Source organism: Chrysoperla carnea, chromosome 4, assembly GCF_905475395.1.
Source record: "Chrysoperla carnea chromosome 4, inChrCarn1.1, whole genome shotgun sequence".
In the NCBI taxonomy this organism is placed as follows: domain Eukaryota; kingdom Metazoa; phylum Arthropoda; class Insecta; order Neuroptera; family Chrysopidae; genus Chrysoperla; species Chrysoperla carnea.
In genome coordinates this window covers 44,366,006-44,383,367 of record NC_058340.1, presented here as the reverse complement: position 1 = coordinate 44,383,367, position 17,362 = coordinate 44,366,006, and the positions used below count along the sequence as shown (strand labels likewise).

The 17,362-nt window shown below is 29.9% G+C and overlaps 2 protein-coding genes across 2 annotated transcripts in view; both read left to right on the top strand.

Moving 5' to 3' along the window:
* LOC123298736 overlaps nt 1-17,362 on the top strand; it is a 66,298-nt gene that overhangs the window by 48,314 nt on the left and 622 nt on the right. The window lies entirely within an intron of this gene.
* Nucleotides 194-3,281, top strand: LOC123297481 (basic salivary proline-rich protein 2-like). Its single transcript, XM_044879154.1, has 2 exons — nt 194-283; nt 1,172-3,281. Exons 1-2 carry the CDS (start codon nt 254-256, stop codon nt 3,209-3,211), a joined length of 2,070 nt encoding a protein of 689 aa, XP_044735089.1. The 5' UTR covers nt 194-253; the 3' UTR covers nt 3,212-3,281.

The following is a 17,362-nucleotide window of genomic DNA, read 5'->3' as shown; positions in this document are numbered from 1 at the left end:
ATCGTTTTTTTAATTTAACTAGATAATTTAGTATTTTTAATAAGAAATTCTGTTCATAGACCAGCCACAAAAGTTTGAAACTGGCTTTAACTCAATATTGATTTATTTATGTTATACAAATTAATACAATTTGTAAATTTGAATATAAGAAATTGGCACTTAATTTAAAATTGACTCTCAAGATATTTCTATTGTAAATATTCATATGGTTTTAGTTTCTGTTTAAGTAAAGAAGTGCATAAACGTTTCTACTATGGTGTTTCTTAACATAAAATATTTATATGTAATTATACGTATCTTTATTCTATACTCGAATAATGATCAACTTTGAAATTTAAAATTTCGTTTTTAGCATTTATAAATTTTTCGTGACGGACAAGATAACACAATCTTGACGAACAAGATAACACATATCTTTTTTACTTTTCAACAAAATATTATTTTCTAAATGTTTTTGAATTTGGTTTTTTTCGAAGAAAATGATATTTTTTCCACAATTATGTGTTACGCTAGTAAAATCTTAAAATCTTAACTATTAAAATATTTTGGTATATTATTTGAACCTCTAAGGGGTGTTTGAAGCTACGTTTATTAAGCAAAAAAAGTTGTGCTACCTGCGAAATACGTGAAAATATTTTTTCATCTTTTAAGCAGGTAGTACTACTTTTTTTTGCTTGCTCAACTCCCCTAAGGGGCCCAAATAACATAACAAAAAAGCTTTACATCGCCTTCCGGCCGCCATTTGGACTAGTTTTTACTTTTATATTTTTGGAGAAAATGTAATTGTACTTTTATATATTTGTACTTTTATAATTTTGAAGAAAATGGGCACTAAAGTTGTTTAATTTGCCCCTATAATTACCCCCCTCGCAAGAAAACAATGATGTTTTCGAAAAATTGTTTCAAACAAAAGTTTGTTATATTATTATAAGAAACATTTTTTTCATTTAAATTTTTGTTCTATCTCGGTTTAACATAAGCAAAACTCAAATTTTTAACATTTATGAATACCATGTAAATTTTTCAAGCATCATACTCCAAAAACTTAGACATACGGAGCAAATTTAATATACTTTCAAAACAATAGTAGCAACTAATGTCAAAAGTTCATAATTTGTTGTTGGGTGATCGAAACTCTAGCATCAATAAATATTATTTTTATCTAATTTAGGTCGTTATTTATGGTTTTGCATGGTTTTGCAAAGTCAACGCTGGTGATTCGAATGTTTCAAATCAAATAAGCATAAACGGAGCGGATAAAAACAACGTGAATATAGCAAATAAGGTCAATATAAACCAGGCAACAGGTGCTCCATATCACGGACACTTCTCAGGCATTCCGGGATATCACTTAAGTTATCCTTATTACATTCCACAAAAGAATCCCAATTTATATCCGCAACAACAGATTGGATCCCGACCACCGAACAATTTATGGTCACCATCAATTTACCAACCATCTCAGACATATCCATCTAATGAAATATCTCAAGGAGGCAATAATCAATATCAGCCACAATCACCGAACTTACAAACCCATGCAAAGCCTTACCCGCAATCCCAGGCATATCCATCTTATCCAATACCTCAAGCAGGCAATCAACCTCAAGGATACCCAATACCTCAAGGTAGCAACCTTCATTACCAGCAAGCACCAACTAGCTTACAAACCAATACACAAACTTACTTGCCACTTCAGACATATCCATCTTATCCAATAGCTCAAGGAAACAACAATCGACCTCAAGGATACGCAATACCTCAAGGAAATAACAATCAATACCAGCAACCACCACCTAACTTACAAACCAATACACAACCTAACCCGCCACCTCAAGCATATCCCTCTCACCCAATACCTCAAGGAAGCAACAATCAATCTCAAGGATACCCAATACCTCAAGGAGTCAACAATCAATATAAGTCACCACCACCGAACTTACAAGCCAATATACACCCTCAATCACCACCTCAAATATATCCATCTTATCCAATATCTCAAGGAGGCAACAATCAACTTCAAGGACAGCCAATACTTCAAGAAGAGAACAATCAATATCAACCACCACCACCAAACTTCCAAACCAATACACAACCTTACTCGCCACCTCAGACATACTCATCTTATCCAATACCTCAAGGAAACAAAAATCAACCTCAAGGATACCCAATACTTCAAGGAAGTAACAATCAATATCAGAGACCACCACCAAACTTACAAACCCATACACAATCTTATCAGCAACCACAGACATATCCATCTTATGCGATACCTCAAGGGGACATCAATCAACTTCAAGGATACCCAATGGCACAAGGAGGCAACAATCTATATCAGCAATCACCACCGAACTTACAAACCAATACACAGTCTTATCTGCCACATCAGTCGTATTCATCTAATTCAATACCTCAAGGAGGCGAGATTCAACCTCAGCCAGAACCAGCGAATTTACAATCCAACATACAGCCTTATCCGGCACATCAGACCTATCCATCTGTTCCAATACCTCAAGAAAGTAACAATCCACATCAGAGACCACCGACGAATATTCAAACAAATACGCAGCATTTTTCACCACCTCAGACACATCTATCTATTCCAATACCTCAAAGAGATGAGATACAAGTTCAGCAAGAACTAACGAACTTACAATCCAATACACATCCTTATCCTGCTCCTCAGGCTTTTCCATCTAATCCAATTCCTCAAGGAGGCAACAATCAACCTCAAGCACCACCATTGAACCTACAAACCAATACACAGCCCTACCCACCACCTCAGACCAATCCATCTATTCCAATACCTCAAAGAGACGAGATTCAATCTCAGGAATGTTCTTGTGGAGAAATCTACCCATCACCTGCAAACGTTTCGGGACAAGGCCAGCAATTACCAGGACAAAATCTCGGATCAAGAGCTCTTCATCAGGGCTACCACCAAACCAACTTAAGGTATTCTCAACCATCGCAGATTTACCTATCCAATCGAATATTTCAAGAAAGCCTACATCAGCCATCACTACTATATTTACGACAAAAATTACCACTTATGAAAGAAAAACGTGAGAAATGTGTTTGTCCAGCAGAAAAAATCAGCTCTCAAGAACAGATAATCAACCAACAAAATCCTTCCGACTCACAAGTCAACATGCAGTCAGGAACTGTCAAGCTCCGTCCTAAGGAAATTCATAGCGAAGAACTTGATTGATGTAGGTCGTTATTTTTCTTTTATTTTTTAATAAAGTAAAAAGAAATTGAATGCCTATATTGATACTAAACGATCGACTAATCCAATTTAAATTTTTATGAATTTATTAAAACTGTTTAAAAACAAATTACAATTGTTTAATTTTTAAAGCTGTTAAGGCCCCAAAGCGGTAATAAAGTACGCAAAAACAATGAAATCACGGCACTGTTCGTGTCTGCCAAATTGGTCACTTGTATATGATAAATTAACTTAACGCTTTTTACGCTCTTTTCGAATACACATCGTTTAGGTATTCGAATTCAGAGTACAATTTTTTGTTTGCCTTTGATTTTTGTCCCCCCACTGGCGATTTTACCGTTTGTTTTTTCGAATAAAGGTTATTATTCATTAACCTTGGTAATTAAATGGGAACAAACTCAAACTTTGAGTTTGACACCGTGATAAATTTCACGATCACTGCCGCAAAATGACGCAAAAAGACCTATTTTTAGCGTTAAATTAAAATTATAAATAATGGAGATAAACTTCCGTGAATGGGAGTTTTTTATTTTTTATTTTTTCCTCTTTAAGAATTTTTTTTCTTAAATTGCATTTTATGAAATATTGGCGAGAAACTAAATAAACTTTTGCAATTTTTTATGTGCTAAAAAACGCTTCCGGTACATTTTTCTAAATGTATACCAAGAAAAAGTGACAAAAATGTTAACACAACTAATTTTTCTATTAATAAGTACTACTTGGAAAAAAAATCTCATTATTTTTCTAACGAGATACTAATATTTTTCATCAACGATGATTTATGAATAAATTTCAGTGAAAAATTTGTTTTTATTTAAAAAGAAAAAACCATTTTCTTATTAATAAAAATTTATTGTACTTCTACTTTAAGTAGACCCCACACATATCGTGTGCCTTAAATTTTCTGTATACATTTTTTAAGTGTATATAAAAATAAATTATGTGATGGCGTAGGTGGCGGTGCCTTTTCTAGTTATTGATCTCAAATGTATAAATACTCAAAAAGTAAGCATTGTATCCAAATGTGGAAAATACTAATATACGCCATTATGAATAATACCACTAAGGAATGATATAAAAAGATCTGGGTAGAAAAAATGTTTCTTAAAAATTTTGCTTATTGTATTGACTGTTTTATTCCGAGAATATAGAAAAGTAAAATTTCAGTAAAATTCACTTAGCAATCGTAGTCAGATATCCTCAAACTGTATTTAATTTTCTAGTAATTGCGACTATTCCCCCCGAATTGGGGTTTTGTGAATGAATTTGTTGCTCAATTCTGCCTTTCGAAAGTGTAAGCAATCGGTACAATTCTTATTATACATGCAAACTGACTTTACAAACAATAACTTGGTAACATTAATAGAAAACTTACACATTTTGGATTATGCAGAGCATGGATATAGAAAATCCTATATCCAAGATGCAGAGATTTTACTGAAACCTGTCAGAAAGTCAGGCTTGTGTCTTTACAGATTTGAGATGATGAATACTTTTGGCTGGAATAGACGGAATACACAATATAACAAGTGAAAACTGTGTTTGCATTATTTTTTTTTATAAATTAGAAGAGCTTAAAAAAACCAACACAATTATGGCAGCGAAAAGGACTACATTATGATTGCATATTTTACTGTGCATTTATTTGGTTTTCGAAAATTTTCGAGAGTATTTTTTATAATTTTTTTTCGTTTTTCAAGAATATTTCATAAGACCACTAGCTGAAGCTACCTGCAACTATTTCAACACCCTACTTTTATAGTTTTGTAGAAAATGGACACCAAAATTTTGTCCTAATTTACGCCCGCACGGGTAAACAGTGACGTTTACGAAAACATATTTCAAACCAGAGTTGTTTATTTTTTTATAAGGAACATTTTTTACATTTAAACTTTTGCTCTATCTCTAACGGTTTACAAGAAAGGTCCTACGGAACCAAGACACAATTGACCTATGTTGCTTATTTACGAATTTTTTACGTCGTGAGCACGCTATAAAAATTGCAACTTGATATCTCTTTTCGTTTTTGAGTTATCATGTTGACAGACAGAAAATCGGATATGAACTCTAAGTGATTTTATGAACACCTATACCAAAACTTTGTTCGTAGCATCAATATTTTTAAGCGTTACAAACTTGGGACTAAAGTTAGTATACCTTGATATATATTACATATATACAGAGTATAAAAATATTTTGTTTATTTTGAGAGTGTCTCTGAAATAGTGAATAAAACTTCAGTTTTAGTTTGTTTATATAAAAAAAACACTTCAATTTGACCTCTAATTGTCATAAGTTTTGTAGACTATGTTTGAATTTAATGACAAAAATTATTTAATGATAAAACAAATGTATAATAATTACTTTACAATTGTTTTGAAATATGTCAAAATGACAAATAAAATAAAAATTGACATATTTCTATTTAATAGACGTTGTAACTTGTAAGGTACCTATCTATTGGCCTTGTCAACCAATAATTATTTTTGGATATTAATATTAATTTTAAAAAATATATAAATATAAAACAAATACAAAATACTTATAAATACAAACAATATTCAATTACCCACAACTTTTCAACACTTTTAAAAATAACTTGAAAAGATTTATTTTAAAATGTATCACGAACTGTTTAATGGCGAGTGTAAATACATTCAAACAAAGTATGCTTCAATTGTTTTACAAAGGTTGTCTGCGTACAAAACAAATATTATTTTATATAACACTTCGAAAGAAAGATTTAACGATGTATGGTAAGTTCTGCCAGTTTTTTATTTAATATTTACGATGTTCCCGTGAAATATGAGCCTTAACAGTACCGAGTATGAGCCTTATACTGTACCTTTCATGAGGTTACAGCATGTTCCATGAGGGTACAGAATGTTTTAGTTGCAGTATATAGATATTTAATTTTAAAGTATTTACAGTATATAGATATTTAATGTCTTCTTGACTTGATAATAAGAAAACTGCGTTCCATCCGAGTGGGAGGGATCATAGTAAAGGCTATGATAGGCTCTATGGAGAGAGGAAGGTTTCCAAAGTGGCAAGAATTAAGCCACGTACTTTACGGACGCTCCCAAAAAAAATTTACATTCATGGATACTTTTACACTGTGTATTCTACCGTCCATGGCTAAATACGTTTGAATTGTCTACTTGAGATTTTTGATTAGGATGCCAAAAACTCGCAAAATTAAATTTGACCGAGTTCCAACTTCGGTGAGGTTAATATCTATAAAATTTTTGATTGCACAAGAAATTAGTCAACGATATTTCTGATAATAATTTATAAAACATAATGATAAGCTCTTGTAACATGCTTTGTATAGTTTTTAAATAGAAAATCAGATCACATAGACAGGAAATAGAATTGCTATAAATAATAATATTATGCATAAAAGTTTTTTTGTCTTAAAGAAACAAACACACTACAAATAATTTACTCCATAAATAAAATAATTAATTAATACTTAATTACATATATCGACATCCACATATAATAGCAAAAAATAGGTATTGATTGAGAATAATAACATTTAAGTATTATATTCTCATAGATATCTATATTAAAACAAGATCGACAGCTCAGTGTTCTGCGATGGTTTATTGTACGATACGGGGCTCTTCGTGATATGGGTTTACAAGCTTACTGATAACTTCGATTTAAATAAACACTGGTTTTTTTCGAATGAAAACAAGTAGTTTAACGCCAAATTTTGAAATAGCGCAAAATTTTACGTTTAGGGCAAATTATTATAACTCAAATATTTTTGTCATATTTCTGTATATTTTGAAGTACCCCTTGAAATAATAACTGCGATTTAGTTGAAATTTAGTTGAAATACGATAAATTGAGGTGATAAAAGTTATTATTATTATGGTGATATGGCTTTCAAACTTACATAATAAGAAATTTTTTGTCGATATCACTATGTAAGTATAGACGTGAACGCAATACGGTATGGTTTCGATGATTTTGATTTGCTATAAAATTTTAAACATAATTTTACCATTAAATGTATTGGTCCATGAGCAACTGCTAGGACGAATGAGTCGATGTCAGTATGGGTCAGACCCATACTACTAATGGCATACCAACAATATTTGTTAAAATGACAAAATAGGATAACAATAGAGCGACGAGCAGTGTGACAACAAACATAGCGTTTTCACCTATACTGAATAGGATCGTAGTTCAATAATACTTTCTGATAAACGTCCCAAAAGTCATAGCAGGGAAAACAAGTAGTATTGCCGCATCTGTAATCTGCCGCAATGTATGTAATATGGCAGTCAAGACTATACTGTCAAGTTGAACTTACTATTTACTAATGTAAGTAGCGCCCAAGTTTTTATGCCACACAGTATTGTAAATAACGCCATAGTTATGGATCTTACGGAAATATTATATAGAGTATTATGAGATACTTTTTGAGTATCTATCGCTATACCATACCAGCATTGTAATAAACCCCATACATTTCTTACCGTGTACTTTTTAAGGTCATGTTGATGCAAGTATGTTTACCCAAAAAGAGGTTTCAGATTAGAGTCATCATTAAATTTGTGTTTAGAAATCCAAAATTGCTTTTGTATGCCTTTATTCTGAGAAATTGAATCGTTCCGGTTCTTATTGGATAACTCTGTATAATTAAGGCTAACTAAAGGCTAAATGCAATGAAGAGTTTATTCCGCAAACAGTTAGACATCGAAAGTATTATTATTGGCTGACAAATAAGTAAAAGCAAAACAATTTTTAAGTTCAGCCAAGATGATTTACAAGCAATCAAATATACCGATGTTCTCTTTGCATCAATCTTGTTAGCAATCTAATTTCACATACATCGATTTGAATGTGTAATGTTAATTTTAAAAAAAAAATTAATAACAATAATTTATTAATGCAAAAATTTCTAAAGAGAAATTCAAATGCATACAATTATTTAGAAATGTTAATAATAATAAACCACAAGAACTGATGATTGGTTGATGAAATATTATAGAAATTAATTCTAATATTTTTTTATTTATTTTAATTCCGCTTACTACTTTGTTGTGGGTAGAACACCTTCGAAACAAAATCGTGTGGTAATGAAGGAGGAACGTTTCAAAGAGAGGATTTTTTCATTATAAAGATGGAAGAAGGTTTAACAATTTAATAATACATTTTAATTACAATGTGAAGAAAACATTTTTTGTACCAAGCTCAGCGTAGCTTTTGAACTAATCCTATTCCTCTCTTGATCGGGTTACGTTGTTTATGGATAATCATCCTTTTATACGTCTTTTTGAAAAATTCATATAGATTCTTTGTACGGTTTATGAGAAATTAACTATCAAAGTCAGTGTTTTTACCAAAAAAAAAGGCACATTTCTCATAAATCGCGTACAAAGAATGGATATGAATTTTTACAAAAGTCCTATAGAAGGGTGATTAACGATGTTCCAGCATGGTATTTGCAGTTTCTATGTTAAAGCAATGGTACACTTTTTTTTTCGACAGAATTTAACGAAAAATTAAATTTAAGAATTTAATAATGCTTACTATTAATTCCCAAAGTTTCAGAAATTTTGACCGTTTAAAATGGGAAATAATTATGCCAACGTCCCAATTTCGATCAATTTACGTCAAAATTAATATCTCGAAAGTGAAAATTAATTTCTAAATTTTTTTTTTAGAATTTTATTGTATAAACATTTTTTTCTACTTTTTCTTCAATATATAATAATATCATAAAAAATAGTTGGATAGACCGGACATTTTACATGCTTTAAATGGGACATGACCCTCAAAATCGCGAACTTTGTCTTTAAATATCTCGCGATCTAAACGGTCAAAAATTATGAAATTTTAGGAATTCATAAATAAAGCTATTATGAACCCGAGAAAAAAAATTCGGCCAAATCTGTCGAAAAGTGATTTCATGCTGGTACTACCTTAATTGAAAAATAAAATTTTAAATTTTTGTTATCCTTTTTATTTCAACTCTTTAGGTATTTCGATACTGTAAAAATTAAAATGATACCAAAACTTTGAAATTTCATTTATCAATTAATTGTCTTTTGTGAAAAATTCACATCGAGTCTCTGTACGGTTTATGAGAAATTAACTATCAAAGTCAGTGTTTTAACGAAGAAAAGTTTTTAATTTTTATACACAGTTCTTAATTTTGGTATAATTATAAAAGTTAAGTTAAGGAATAATGATAAAAGTTTTTTATGTAATATTTTGTTTAATGGTAACATGTTTAAAAGCACTTATTGATTAAAAAATCAACTTTTATTACGACGTCTTCATATCCTACCATGTAAAAAAGGATGTATTCAAAAATTAATTTATCCCAAACGGTAAAACGGTATCCCAAATTTTTTCAGTTTTTTGGTAACACTTTCGTTTTGGATGGGTTAAATAGGGAATACGTTAATTTTAATTTATATTGCGTAAAGCGCGGATCTTGAATGATTTTAGGTTACTAATTGTTGATGCGACATAAAACAACAATTAATATTTTGTACCAACTGTTTGGTGTAATACAATCCCTTACGAAAAATCCTCCCTATTTAAAAAAAATGACATAACCATTATAACGATATTGAAAAAATATACATTTTCCTTGGGAATTGGTGGCGCGTCATTTGCCCCAATCTCCTCTACGTGTCTCCAGTTAATATTACATTTTTTAACGACAATCATATAATACAGAAGTATAAAAAATCATAAAAAAATGAACAGTTGCTGACCGCTTAAAGCTAATTTGAATACAAAATATTTTTTGATTTAATAATAATCTAAAAATAATAAAATGTTAAGATACCAACACAGTACCAACAAAAAAAAAACATTCTTGATATCTTAATATTATCTTTTATATATTATAAATTCAACGTCGAAATACTTTGAATTTATTTACAAAATGTGTGACGTATCAAAAGGCATATTGGATCAAATTTAAGGATTACGTCGGCTGATATCTGTTGTTTAAGTGGGAATAACTTGAATGGAAGAAATTAGAGGAAATCAGAAGAGACAGTCTTTAAAATCTGTATTCGTTAAAAATGTTATGAAAAGAATAAGTCTCGTATAAAACATCCTCCTCTTCTATAGTTTTTCTTCGGTAGTGGATTGCAGTTTTAAAAACTGAGGCTTAAAATTATCTTATTCTATTTTTCTTAATAAAAAATTATTTGTTCCAAAATTAGATACTTTTTTTGCCTGTTTTCAATGCTCGCAAATAAATACAGCTCAACCCCGATATAACAAATCGGAAGGGAACAAGAAAATATTCGTTTGTTATATTGATGTTAGGTTGGTTTAAAATTTGTTATAAAGAGGTAATCATAGAGATATGAAGATAGAGAACGCTAGCCTGTAAGTGGATGCGATATGCGGAGCAAGAGAGAAGACTGTCAGTAAGTTCCCCTGTGTCCTTTTCTAATACATATACTTATACTTACTAAAACATATACATATACTTACTAATTCATATATATGTCATAAGTATATGTATATGTAGGTACATATGATTATGACAAGGACACAGGGGAACTCACTCTCTGTCGTAACCTGCCGCGATATACAAATTACATAATGAAGAAAATTATTATAAATATTATATCTTTAACCTGTTTTTTCCTTAGCGGTACATTTTTAGACCGTGCTCGATAAGCTTTAAAAAGAGGGATAAATCATGAAATTTGATAAAGGAATAAGGAAGATATCGCGTGAATAGGAAATAACAGGCTAGAGAAATAATATGCACATAAATTTTGCCCAGATCTAATGGAATTGCCCAAATATTGTACTAATATTTCTGGATTGAATATCTATAGAAAAAGAGTACTAATAATCAAAATCACACTCTGTACTATATTGTGTTTAATATCAAAAAGATCAGAGGGGGAGGAGAATTTTGTGCACTTCAGTTCAGTAGTAGCCATCATCAAACATATGTTTGATGTAATTAGTATTGTCTATATAAAATAATATACACATACAAAAATTTAACAGAGTGTTCGGTAAATAAATTCAAATACCATAAATTGAATATCATTATGTCAGTATCGATGATAACGCCATACTGTATACTGTATTGAGAGAATAGTTACATTAGCAATAATTATGGCGGATGAGTCAGTCAATGCAGTATGGCCGTCAGTTTCATTTTCCATACTGGTTGACGATACTCGCAATACTTCTGGTGGGTAGCCCTATTCAATACTGTAATAATACTTATACTCACATAGATGCTGTATCTATCTGTCTATATACCATACAAGCATTGTAGTAAACGCCATACATTTCATACCTTGTACTTAAACCAAGAAAAAAGAAGATACTGGCAATTTTGGAGTTTTTGATAAACCAAGTATGTAATCCTACTAAATTTGGGTCATACTTTTCAAATTTAAGATCAAAGTTAACTTAGCTCTAATAGGTTTCAAGAATTTGGAATCCTAATCCCAGAATTAAACACATAAGTGATAGCTAGCGAAAAATTGGCATCGCAGTTGAAAAGAATGGCCCCAAATTAGTGGGTTTCAAAAAAACTTTCAGTAAGATCGGTTCAAATTTATTTAATCCTATTTTGATAAACCAAGTATCAGAATTAACCTAGCTCTAATAGGTTTCAAGAATGTGGACTCCTGCTTCTGGAATTAAGCACATAAGTGATAGCTAGCGAAAAACTGGCAACACAGCTGAAAAAAATGTCCCAAAATTAGTGAGTTTCAAAATAAATTCCTATATGACATTTATGACGTATTCAGAATTCAAAAAATTTAATTTTCGTCTATCACCAAATTATGATATTTATAATATTGTAAATTAATAAGCGCCTTTTACATGATTCTTTACAACTTTTTGTTTTACGGATAAAACATACTATTTGTTTTGCTCCTCTATTTCTGTTGCGCCGGTGGCAGGTGCCTCCTTTGCCACGCCTTAGTTACGGACCTGCATTCACGTTTACCATCGTTAAAAGCTGTGAATTCAAAAACATAAACTTTGATTTTATTAGGCAGAACTTACAGTGAAACGTTAAACCATAATTAATTCTCCAACACCCTGTATGTTTAATGGCAGATGTACAAGTATAAAAACCGGTCTTACAAATATTAATATAATTAAGAAAATTAAAATCGTGTTGGATACATTTTTTTTATTAAATATATATTTTTTGAATTGTTGAATCGTAATAATATTAAGAGTTTATAGCTTACATTATTTCATGTTTAGTTTAAATACTTTCGCTAGCATTAGGTACTTGGGTACATAGTTTTATTAAGTCTCATCGTGTCTATGAAATCTCAAGTAAACCAATTAAATTTCATAATCGCACGCAATCAATGTATGATTCAAATAAACTTCTTCTTTAATAAGTAAAGTTAATACTAAACATTTGATGTGTTTTCATTTCAATTTAATTTTTATTTAATCGCATTTTTAATTATTAATTGACCATGTTTAATGACTTGTTCAGTTATTGCTTTCTTCAATTTACTAGAAAATAACATTAATTGGTTAAACGGTTTTCTTTCCTGATCGGTGATAAAGTTTCATTTAAACTCACTATAATCAAAACCAGGATTTTTGAGACCACCAACTTTATTTTACCACTTTTTTTTACCATGCTTTTCTTAAAAAGCACGGTTCAAAGTACAAAATTACACGCGCAAAGTAAACAATTTTGAATTTTTTCAAATAAAAAATAATTTTGTATTTTTTGATCAGTTTTAAGCAAAAAAAAATACTTTTGTGGTTTTTTTTCTCTAAACGCTTAGTTTTCGAAATAAAAATCCTTGGAAAACTTAAAATGCAATATTTGATTTTAAAAGAAATGTGTTACTTTTTCAATATCTGACTTAGCTAACGCAGCTCCTGTTTTAATACTTATATTAGCTAATTAGTTATGGTACATAAAGCGTTCTAATTATTAATGATCATATTTTTTTTTATAGTTTAATCAATATTAATAGAATAACGATATAATTAATAATGTGTAATTTTTAATAGTTTAAAACGAATGCAAATTATAATTTATTTTATGGGTTTATTTTATGGGTAAGTTCGTGTTTATAAATTTATTGTCATAATTTATTAATTATGGTAATAACTAGAAAATTGTTGGCAAAAAATTTAAATTACTTAATTTAGAGAATTTAATTATAAATGGAAGTTTTAATAAGTTTTATATCGAATCAAATTCTGAAGAAAAAAAATGTATATCAGATATATAGTACCTAAAAATTAAAGCAAAAAGCACCAGGAACCTTATAGAGTATGTTCAAAGATTTTTAGGATTTTTATTTATGAGAGGTTTGTCTTAACAAATTATTTTCATATTCTCGGAAATAGTGACAAATAAATAGTAATCGAACAACCAGTGAGACAAGTAAATAATTAAATGCGATAAATAAAGATAAGAAATTGCTAATGTATTGGATTTTTATTGTCCAATTAAATTTTATAGTTTTTAATTGTCCCTTCCATATAAGATAGTGTATGCCTACCAGGTTTACTGACATTGTGAATGGTTAGATTTTTGATTTCTCCCATTTTGTTTTTGATTTGTATCATAGCCATATCTCGCAAATTAGGCCTTAGATCGAAATTTGGTGAAGAGCTTTTTCATTCGTCATGATCAGCTTATCACGAGAGTGACGCGTTCTGCAGTTAATAACAGAACACCCTGTATATACATGATATAAAAATAGAGAAAAATTTTAATAAAAATTAATTATCAAAAATCATTTAAATTTTAAACGTTAATTAATAAACATTAAAAAGTTTTTTATTTTTTATTTAAAACATACATTAAATTAAAAATTTTAATAAAATCTATTTGAATATTCATTTTTAAATATTTAGATTTTTTAGTTTAAATATAAAATTAATAAATATTTTTTGTGTGTGTATGCTTTTATAAGTTTAGTGACTTGTAAAACAAATATTATTATTTAAATAATTATATTATTTATGTACTAAAAATAATAAAATAATTTTAATTTAATTACACTATAACTGACATGCTTTTTAGTGAAAAATCTATCGTCCTAGATTTTAGAAGATAAATATAACATTAATCTTTGTATTAGAGTTAGGTCGCTAACATTGGTTCAATGTATGAAAACTGCATAGGAATATCTTATCTTATGATATTTATTAAAAGAGAAAATCTGTGAAAAAATGTGGAAAATCGTGAACACTTTCGAAAAAATGTCAAAATTTTCAGAGTTTTATATTTATTTTCTAGCATGCTAATAACGATTTTAACTTAACTTTTAACTTAAAAAAGAGAAAATTTTTGAAAAAACGTTTCGGAATTTTCGGAAAATGTGAATTCTTGACCGTATGATGTATCCTTTTTGAGTATTTTGTGGTCACTGATGAGAATTTGATAAAATTTTAAAAACTGACTTGAGTAAAAATTTGCAATTTGGATCTTCAATTTCGTCATAATATCAAGTAGCGGTGCTAAAATATTGTATTGTCATTAGCATTGTACTCGTTTTGTACCCTCGTTTGAAAATTTTTTTCCTAATTTTTAATTTTTCGTCGACAAAAATATTTCGATAAAATATGAAATTCACTTAGTAAGTTGGTAATTTAGATTTGGTGTTTGTCATCTGTGATGAATATAATTACGACTTTTAGGTAATAGTCCAAGCAAATTGGCAATTGATTATTGGTTATTAGTTTAATTTCTTTAAATTTTGAAACGAGCAGCATAAAGTTGTGGATTTTTAATTTATAAAAATAATTTTTGGGACCCGTTTGTGTATTGATTTTCGCGATATATTATACAAATATTTCGTGCAAGTATAATCATTTTACCACGAAATTCCACTAAAATCCTCAACAAGTTTTATAGGCCTGATATTTAACATACTAGTATAAAACAAGTGAAAACAAACAATTGACTGAGTTAATTGTTGAAATACCATGTATAGACAGTGTTGATGACGCAATCGTTTGTTTTTTGACGTCACGTTAATAAAAAAAGATATCCACTTTTAAATAGCTACACACACACTGATATTCCCATACACTACACACACACACATTGATATATTAATGCATACTATAAAATTTGCACCTAATAAGCGCCCTGGTGGGTAAACAGTGATGTTTACAAAAAAAAATTTCAAAAAAAGTTGTTTATTTTTTTATAAAGAACATTTTTTACATTTAAACTTTTGCTCTATCTCTAACGGTTTACAAGATGGGTCCTACGGACCCAAGACCCGATTGACCCATATTGCTCATTTACGAACTTGACCTCAGTTTTTAGGTCCTGAGTACGCTATAAAAATTTCATCTTGATATCTCTTTTCGTTTTTGAGTTATCGTGTCCACAGACGGACGGACGGACTAATTAGGTGATTCTATTAACACCTATACCAAAATTTTTTTCGTAGCATGAATATTTTTAGGCGTTACAAACGTGGAGAAACTAATGTTTGAGAATTTAAGTAATCAAATGTCTTATTTTCTTGGAGTATAATAATAAAATTAGAAATTAAATAATTTTATGATTGAAAATTATAGAATTGGAAGGATTCTTTGAAATGATATTAAAAACATGTGTGAAAATTTATGAAAATAATATTTCATGATGTCAATTTTATTTTTCAATAATATGTCAGGCTATTCACCTGAATTAACTCGAATGTTCAATTGTATACGTAAAAACAATAACGTATTTACAATACAATATCCAAAGGCAACATTCGATTGTTTCAAATTAAAAATAAGGACTCCGATTTCTACTGATCAAAACGCGATTTTTTAATAAATTTTTCTCTTTGCGGAGTAGATAAATACATTATATATTTGGGAAAAAGAAGTCTCGTTTGACTGGAATCATTAAAAATTACACTTGAAGCCTGTCTTAACCATTTTGAACGCCGGTGTGCGGGAATCAGGCGGCGTCAATTTTTCAATTTTTTAATCTTTATAAATGAGCTTAACTTGAAGCTATTCCAAGAGGCTCCGTGTAATGTCTGTAAAGAAAACATTCGGGTTTTCAATTCCATTAGATTTTAATACATGTCTTTAAAAAAAAATACATATATGTAAATTTTGATTTTCGGTACTACACTTTCCCTTATATTTTGAATCAATCATACCTACAGCTACAATAATTATAAATATTAGTGTTTTATTTCTAAGAATTCTAGTATAGGTATTAGTTGAACAAATCCATATTATGACAACTACTGAACTACTATAATTTTAATAACTTTGTACACATGCAACTGTTCTAAAACACGTGTATAATTTTTGAATATGCAAACTATCTGAATAGGAAATTAGTAATAAATTTTAGTTTAGCCAATACTCAATAAAATAAACTTACGTCCCTTACGGACAGATAAGTAAAAACGGCGAGATGAAATGTTAGAAAACTTGTACGTGGGTGGTAGTAGCGGGTCTTTTAAGTGGGCGCAATTAGAAGAGACGTAAGCTAGATAATTTTTCTAGGAATATGGCTCAGAAGTAATTTACAATACGAATCCTACTCAAACCGGAATAAGACTCGGACTACCTTAGCACCAAAAAATATAAATCTGAATTAATAATAGACTTGGTTCATTAGTCTTGGCCAAGGCTTGAACATAGACAGGCAAACCAAGTTTATTTACTATCTTTGGCCAAGACTTGAGTAAGGGCTGGCTAGCCAAGACTTCAGCAAGGGCTGGCCAGCCAAGACTTCTGCAAGGGCTGGGTTATTAACCTTCCCAAAGGTTTGGGCAGGGTTGACACGCCAAGGCTTGATTTACTAAAAGGTATTAATTTACCAATGCTGATCCAATCTCAATTTTATCGTTAAACTTGACATTTTTTACTTAGTTAACTATGTGTATGAAATAAATGCATAATTTGTTGGGGATGCACTTACTCGATTAAATGCATTCACTTTCTTCTTAGGTATCTTCTTATCCACAAAAAAGACACACTATTCGAAAGGAAGCCTTTCACTTATTCTAATATGTCTAAGGTCAAAGTCAGGGGTGTATCAAGTCAATTGTCACAAATATATTATTTTATTGAAGCAAATTTTTCCTTAATTGCGTCATAATTCCGTCTCGTTCTTTCCTTTACGGAATTTTATATATAAATTGGCTC